Here is an 8,387-nt window from a genome sequence, read left to right on the forward strand (position 1 = left end):
GCAGGACCGCCTCGCTCCCCGACCGCCCCGCGCCCGGGCCCCGCCGCCCGCTCCGCAGCCTCGGATGCTCCCGGAACGCCCGCGGGCGGGGCCTGCCTTCCGGAGCCGGGTTGGCGGGCCGCGCGGGGCGGGGAAAGGGCCGCTACTTTCCCAGAGTGGCGGGGCGACGTCAGGCGGAAGGGCGCGGGGCGCGCACGCTTTAAATGGCATTCGCTGTCATCCGAGCTCGCAGCCGTGTGGGCAGGAGCCGGCTATATAAGCGGCGGGCCCGGCCGCCGCCGGGCAGACGGCGACAGCGGCGGCGGCGAGCGCCTCGGAGCAGCACACCCCCCACCCCACCCAGCCCCGGAGCCCCGCGCCCCCCGACGGGCCCGCCCGCCCTCCAGAGGAGCGCCGACCCGGGCCCGTGAGGGCCGCCACCACCCCGCAGCAGATTTGGATCCCCCGCCCGGCGAGCCCCAGGCTGCTGCCTCCCGGGGGGCCCCGGCGCAGCGGCCGCCCCCGGAGAGCCCCGCCGCCCCGCCGGCCGGTCCCGAAGACGCCGGCCGCGCCATGGCGGCCGCCAAGCCCGGCGAGCTGATGGGCATCTGCTCCAGCTACCAGGCGGTGATGCCGCACTTCGTGTGCCTGGCCGACGAGTTCCCGCAGCCCATGCGGCCCGCCAAGCTGTCCAAGGGCAAGGGCCGGCTGCGGCGGCCGCGCCAGTCCCGTTTCAAGACGCAGCCGGTGACCTTCGACGAGATCCAGGAGGTGGAGGAGGAGGGGGCGTCCCCTATGGAGGAGGAGAAGGCCAAGAAGTCGTTCCTGCAGAGCCTGGAGTGCCTGCGCCGCAGCACGCAGAGTCTGTCGCTGCAGAGGGAGCCGCTCAGCGGCTGCAAACTGAGGAACAGCCTGGACTCCAGCGACTCCGACTCGGCCCTGTGACCGGCGCCGCCCGCAGCCGGGACTCGCGCGCCCGGGCGGCGCGTCGTGACGGACCAGCGTGCGAACCCCGAGGGGGCCCCGCGCCTTGCACTCGGGTCCCCCATCCGCTGAGCACCCTGGTTGGGGGACCGCCTGGACCCTCACCCGACTGCAAACTGGTCCGGGCGCCCCGAGCTGAGCTCGCCCCGGGCGGGAGCGCGCGCCGGGGGAGCCGGGGCGCCGGGGAAGGGGGTGCCGCCTTTCTTTGCCCTTGTAAATGTTTATTTTTTAACTCTTCCCAGTACGAACTCTGCTGTGAATGTGTGAGGGGAGGCGCACCCGCAGAGTCGCCGCGGGTCCCTGGGGCTTCGCGGAGAGTCGCTCCACGCCCTTGTCCGATGGTCTGAAACTCCGATTTTTGCACACCGCTCCACCGTGCCCACCCCTCCTCGCCACCCCCTGCGCGCACACCCGTTCACACTCACGCCGACCCACTCTAGCTGAACACTTTTATAATTGTTAGGCGCGGCCGATGGGACTTGGGGCGCAGCGCAGCTGGCGCTGTGGCCGGAGGATTGATATTTATTTTTGCATTGCGATGGCTGACGGCGTTTATTTAACGATCTTTTTACCTAGATATGTCTGTGAGGCTCCCGAACGGAGACAAATAAAGTCAATATATTTGCACAGTGCATTTCTCAAGGCTCTTGACTTCTTGGACTCCTTTAGTGCCCAGGTTCCCAAAACTAGGGGAGAAGTGGGGAGGATTAATTCGCTGGAATGGGTGGGGGTGGGGGGGGCGACAGGAATCCCCGGCTGAAAGTAATTCCATCAGCTTCGGTCACCGGTACGAAGTCGCAGCCCCAGTGCGCGGGTCCATGACCTACCTCCCCAGGGGACCCGCCGGCCCGAGCTCTCCTGCCTCCCAGGTCTGTTCTTCGTCACCAGTGTCCAGGACGGGGTGGAGCCGCTAGGGAGCTGAAGGTTGGCGCTGTGAGGACGCAGAGCCCCTGCCTCTCAGGGAGACCGGGGTCAGGGTCACCGCCCCGTACCCACCACGGAAGACCCCACTCACCCCGCGCCCTTTCCAGGCAGTGGGTGGAGAGATGCCCCAGCCAGCAATGAGAGACCCAGGCGGGGGTCTCTGGGTGGTGGGATCCGAGGGCCGGCTGGGAGCCGGCCAGAGTGTGTGTGTGCGCGCGCACTCCAAGTCGCCTACGTCCGAGGGCGCCCGGCGCCCCTGCGCTGGGGCAGCGAACAGCGGCTGCTTTTGGTTTGGTCCTTTTCTCCAGCTTTTCCCTTTGCCCTCGTCAAGGTTCGGCAAGGAATCTGTCTTTTGTCAGAGCCTGAAGGGCGCTTGGGTACCACGGAGTCTCTCCCCGCACCCCCACCCCGCCTTTGTTTACAGATGAGAAAACAAACCCGGCAGACAGGGAAAAGTCACATGAAGAGCAGGCGCTGCGCAGCCAGCTCTGACTCGGCGTCCAGTGCTCCTTCCGTCCCACGACTCTGTCTTTCCAGTGCTTTCCAGCCGCGGCCGGCGTCCCTGGCAGTAGGTGGTAATGGGGGTAATAAACAGCATTTGGTTGAGGAAAGCAGTTCTCCACACTTGGGACTCCCACCCAGCCCATCCCTCTGGGGTCACGCCAGCCTTGAGCCACCAGGGCCAGGCTTGCCTCTGCGTAGTTATTAGGAACTCGGAGAGGGTGGATGCCCTGACGACTCGGGTCTCTCCAGGTCGCCGTGTGTCTGTACTCGGGTGTCCCCTGGTGGTAGGGGACACTGGTGCTTAGCTCAGCCCAGCCCTGCAGGGCATCTGCACTGCCTTTTACTCCTCACACCTCACCTGTCGCGGCCCTGGGCTCTGCAGAAAACCAGAAGGCAGAGCAAACAAAACAAAGAAACAAAAAGGGATCACACAGGGTCTGAAAGGGAAGCCTGGCGTGCTGCAGTCCATGGGGTGGCAGAGTCCAACATGACTGAGCATACAACAGGGGTCTAATAGAATGTCCTCCCCTCTGGCTCACAGGCGGGGCCAGGCTCAGGACCTTGGGGATAGGAGTCTTCGGCACTATCCTTGCCCTTACCCCCCGGAATTCACTGGCCTCTGTGGGCCCCATCAACAGCCAGTTCCATTGCTGGGATGCATCAACAAGGCACTTGGCGTGGTGAGGCAGCCATGGGTCCATGTTTTGATTCCAGTCTCTGCAGCCGCCCTGGCTAGGCTGGTTTGAGCTCCTTGGGTGGAAGGAGGGTGCCTGAAGCTCAGAAGCCCCTCCTAGAACCTCCTCCCATTCTGTTCCCTCATCCTGTTCCACCCCCACCCCCATCTTATCTTACATTTTTAGCCGTAGTTCCTGTTTCTGCTCTTCAAGAGCCAGGCGCCCCCAACCTTCCCATGGGTTCATCCTTAATGCCTGGGATCCCGATTAGGTGTCTCCCTCTGGGCACCATGCTCCTGCCAGTACCCTTTTCCCTGCTGAAGAACCTCCTTCTCCACCACCTTCAGCCCATACCCCAGCTGAAGGCCTACTTATAGGGTCTCCTTGAGTCACCCTGGCCAGGACCTAGGAATGTTGGGGGGACCACATGTGATTATTCCAGTTCTTGCTCAGCCTCTGGCAGGACCCAACACCCAGTAGTCACTTCTGAAAAGTTTGTTGGGTTAAAATGAGTAAGGGGACAGGAAGGAAGATTGATGTTCATCTTGCCTACTTCCTGGTTTGCTTTAAAATTATTCTAATGTTTCATTACCTAAGAACTATTTGTTCCTTATAATAAAAACAAGTAACTCATACTCCTACCACCCCGAGATAAATATGTCAACATTTTGGAGGTTATGCCTATGTTATTGTGTGTGTGTATATATATATGTATACATATATACATGTTTCACAAAATGGGCTTATGCTGTAAATACTTTTTTTTTTAATGTTTGTTTACTTTTTGGCTGTGTTGGGTCTTTGCTGCTGCTCGTGGTCTTTCTCTAGTTGTGGCAAGCAGAGGCGACTCTGTAGTTACGGTGCTCAGGCTCCTCACTGCCGTGGCTTCTCTTGCAGACCACAGGCTCTAGGCGTGAGGCTCCAGGAGTTGCAGCTCACGGGCTCCAGAGCGCAGGCTCAGTAGTTGTGGTGCATGGGTTCAGCTGCCCCACGGCATGTGGGATCTTCCACACCAGGGATCGAACCAAGGTCCCTTGCATTGCAAGGCAGATTCTTAACCACTGGACTGCCAGGGAAGCACCCCAATACTATTTTTTTTTTAAGCTGCTTGTTTTCTTACTTGGATTTGTATTTAATATCAGTATTGATGTATATCATGATTTGTAATAAAATCCTATGGAATAGATGTGCTTCCCAGGTGGTGCTAGTGGTAAAGAACCTGCTTGCCACTGCAGGAGACATGTGAGATGAGGGCTTGATCCCTGGGTCGAGAAGTTTCCCCTGGAGGAGGGCGTGACAACTCTCCATGCCTAGGCAGTATTCCTGCCTCGAGAATCCTGTGGACAGAGGAGCCTGGTGGGCTACAGTTCATGGGGTCGCAGAGTCAGACACGACTGAGGCAACTTAGCACAGCACAGTATGTTGAATCGATGCCCCACATCGATTTTCCCACTCTTTGGTATAAAAGTGACGTCTTGTTTGTTCCGGTTTCTTAGTTTTGCCTATAACTGACATTAGTTCTAAGGATTGAGTATACACGCACGTGTGCTAACGCGCTTCAGTTGTGTCCGACTCTTTGCAACCCCATGGACTGTAGCCCACCAGACTCCTCTGTCCATGGAAATTTTCTAGGCAAGAATACTGGAGTGGGTTGCCATGGCCTCCTCCAGGGAATCTTCCAGACCCAGGGATTGAAACCATGTCTCTTTGCTCTCCTGCCCTGGCAGGCGGGTTCTTTACCACTAGCCCCACCTGGACTGAGTGTAGAAAGAAGTTAGAAGCAGTAGTGACAGGGAGAAGGGGAGGATATGGGGATGCTGTTGTATTGCAGGCAGCAGGCTGGGTCTGGGGTGCTGGGGGCCCCCACGTTACACTGGGGATGCTCTCTGATTCCGAACATCTTTGCTCTGCTCAGGGGAAGAAGGAAGAGAGTCAGGAGGGGCTTATCTGAGGTGCCTGTGCAACTTCTAGGGCTCAGTTCCCCCCGTGTGCTCCAAAGCACCACACGGCTCCAAGGGGCTGGGCTGGGAAGCCAGATAGTTGGAGAGGAGGGAAGAGAGGGAGACATGGGCAGGAGAGCAGACATGAGAGGGAGCAGGAGAGCATGAGAACCACAAAGACGGGAAGGAATGAGGCCCTCGGGGAAACGCAGAGACAGAGAGAGATGGGGAAATAGAGAGTCAGGAGCCAGAAAATGTCACGAGACTGAGCAGAAGCGGGGCCAGCCTTGGAGAGAGCAAGAGAACGGGATCCGTGGAGAGTAGAGGGGAGGAGAGGCGACGTACAAAGTGACATACAAAGTCCTCTGGGTACGGGCCTTGCAGGAGAGAGAAAACCAGGGCCAGAGCGCCTCGCTGGGAGCTGGGAGCCTGCGTGCGCCAGGGCCGGGTGGAAGCCTGCCCAGCCGTCTGGCTTTACAGCCGTCTGGGTTTACAAGCTTGTCCAAGGAGACGCCTCCTTCCTTCCCTTCCCCACCTGGGCTTTAGCCTGCAGCCCTAGCCTGGGTGATGAGTTTTCAAACAAGCCGGAGCCCAGAGGAGGTAGCACATTGCCATCCCAGGCCTGGCTGGCAGCCTCTTCTAAACATTTCTCTTGGCCCTGGGGGCGATATTTCTCAGGGTGTTTTTCTTGCACTTGTTTAAAAGCCAGATTGGCCTCTGTGGTCTGCTATGTGCCACTTCAGGTCTGCTTGGTGGGCGGTAAGGTGGGGCGGTGTTGGTGAGAGGGAAAGTTGTCTGATCCCAGGGAATCAAGGCCAGCTATAGGCTTGGGAGGCTTCCCAGATGGCTCAGTGGTGAAGAATCCGCCCGCCAATGCAGGAGACACAGGTTTGATCCCTGAGTCAGGAAGATGCCCCGAGGTAGGAAATGGCAACCCACTCCAGTGTTCTTGCCTGGGAAATCCCATGGACGGAGGAACCTGGTGGGCTGTGGTCCATGGGGTCACAGAGTTGGACCCGGCTACTGACCAGACAGCAGCAGCATGGACTTGGGAGTCCTCCCTTAGGGAGCACATTTAGAGTAGCCCCTAGGCCCACTACCTTCTCTAAGACGGTAGGGGAGAGGACAAAGACCACCACTTAGTGAGCACCTCCAGCACTCTAAATCCATCCTTTCCCAGGCATTTTACAGAGGAGAGAGCTGAGGATCGGAGGGGTTCAGTTTCCTGCCCAGCGCCACACAGCCAGTCAGTAGCGAGCTGGATCATGACATGTCTTGTCTTTTCTATTCCGAAGCCTGTTATCTTCCTAGGTCCCCAACTTCCCACCATGCTGTCCTGTGGCAGCCTCTGGGGACGGGGGTACAGAACAGAGCAGCTCTGGCTTTGCAATCCGTCTCCTTCGTTGGCTGAGGCTGGGCCCCTCCCCCTAGACGTGCTCCCCACCAACAACTTCGCGGGTGGCTGGGGTTCTAAGACAGAATTCTCCCAGTTCCTGGGAGACCTGAGATTTCTTTGTAGGTGGACTTCAGTTGGTGGACTTTGCCAACAAAGTTATGTAGTCAAAGCTATGGTTTTTCCAGTAGTCATGTATGGATGTGAGAGTTGGGCTATAAAGAAAGCTGAGTGCTGAAGAATTGATGCTTTTGAACTGTGGCATTGGAGAAGACTCTGGAGAGTCCCTTGGACTGCAAGGAGATCCAACCAGTCCATCCTAAGGGAGATCAGTCCTGAACATTCATTGGAAGGACTGATGCTGATGCTGAAACTCCAATACTTTGGCCACCTGATGTGAAGAACTGACTCATTGGAAAAGACCTTGATGGCGGGAGGAGAAGGGGATGACAGAGGCTGATATGGTTGGATGGCATCACCAACTCAATGGACATGGGTTTGAGTAAACTCCAGGAGATGGTGATGAACAGGGAGGCCTGGTGTGCTGCGGTCCTCGGGGTTGCAAAGACTTGGACATGACTGAGCGACTGAACTGAACTGGACTTTAGCTCAAGGATCTCCCAATGGCTCTGCTGAAGCCTTCTCAGACTGCAGGGCCGTCCGCGGACACCCTGTCTCTCTCTCCTTCTCTCAGGTTCATTCTTGCCTTGCAGCCTGCCAGCTGGCGTCCCCAGCCCGCTCTACCTCCCTCTGTGTTTCATGTCACACCAGCCCGCCTCCTAATGGAAGCCTTGCACACTTAATCCCAGCTTGGCGTCTGCTTCCCAGAGAACCCGGGCAGGCACTCGCTTCCATCTCCCAGCAGGTTCGGGGCCTGCCCTGAGTCTCCCTCAAGCCCCTGCTGGCACAAGGGAGGGTGGCAGGCATCATCGGAGAGAGAACTGTAGGGGCATGGCAAAGCTTACCAAGCAGAGGTGTGTGGGGAGGTCTGCTCTCCCTGTGGTTCTGGGTGGAGAACAGTTGTGGCCTGTGTGTGTGTATGCGCTGAGGGGACAAGGGGGGCCCATGAGGACAGTCCTCTCAGCCTAGTCTCAAGGCCACGTGACTCACACAGCAGCCACCTACTCATTCAGCTCCCAGTCTCCGGTTAGCAGTGGAGACTGCTAATTGTCCACCAGCATTGATTTTCCGCTTTCCCAGGCACGAAGTCTCTGTGTCACATATGGTATTGTCCTTAGGTCTGTCGATGAGGTAGGTTTTTGCCGATGGCATAGATTGGGAAGAGAAGTGTGTTCCTTCCCAGGCCTCAGCCTTAATACGTACCCTCCTCCCATGGATGTGCCTGCAACCCTGTGATCAAGCCGACAAGGCCAGTGGCCTAGGGAATGGCAGAGAAACAAGAGGGAAGGACCCCAGGCCCCTGTATGACCTCGTGGAACTCAAGAGTCTGCCCATCTGGAATGATCACCACGGACTATGACAGAGGAGAGAAACACACTCCCGTCTTCTTTGAGCCAGTAAATCATTATTGGGTCCCTTTATTATGGCAACCTTACCTTACCCTGAATAAACAAAATCTGGTGATGGCAGTGGGGTGCTGTCCTAAAAAAAGCTCCTGCAGCGCCAGGCATTGACTTAGGGATTTTGACTTAGCTGCCTGTGGGGAGGGTATAAATATTGCAGGCTAGAGAGTTGGAGTCCCTCATTATGCTTTGGAAGAGCATTTGGAAAAATCACGTTTATGACATTTTGGAAGGCTGATAGTGTACTGACCGAACGCATAGCTCTAGGAGAAGCGGTTGGAAAGAGCCGGAATGTTAGCATGGGTCTGCTATCCTCTGTGGCTTTGTGGTTTTAGCAAATTATTACAGGAAAGACAAGAGTGATGGGAAGGAATAGGGAGTATCTAGAAACATGGGACCTCACAGGGGCGAGAGCCACCCCTTTTTGTAACCCACGCAGAAGGAGATCAGCTGATGAGGCTCAGAG

At 57.4% G+C, this 8,387-nt stretch overlaps 1 protein-coding gene across 1 annotated transcript; it reads left to right on the forward strand.

Annotated features, from left to right (window-relative positions):
* Positions 1 to 271: 271 nt before the first annotated feature.
* Positions 272 to 1,595, forward strand: C15H11orf96 (chromosome 15 C11orf96 homolog). Its single transcript, XM_055549353.1, has one exon. It carries the CDS (start codon positions 553 to 555, stop codon positions 922 to 924), a length of 372 nt encoding a protein of 123 aa, XP_055405328.1. The 5' UTR covers positions 272 to 552; the 3' UTR covers positions 925 to 1,595.
* The last annotated feature ends 6,792 nt before the right edge of the window (positions 1,596 to 8,387 follow it).

Source organism: Bubalus kerabau, chromosome 15, assembly GCF_029407905.1.
Source record: "Bubalus kerabau isolate K-KA32 ecotype Philippines breed swamp buffalo chromosome 15, PCC_UOA_SB_1v2, whole genome shotgun sequence".
Classification (NCBI taxonomy): domain Eukaryota; kingdom Metazoa; phylum Chordata; class Mammalia; order Artiodactyla; family Bovidae; genus Bubalus; species Bubalus kerabau.

Excerpts from the sequence above, each read along its gene's own strand:
- C15H11orf96 (XM_055549353.1), top strand. The coding sequence starts at position 553 with ATGGCGGCCGCCAAGCCCGGCGAGCTGATGGGCATCTGCTCCAGCTAC.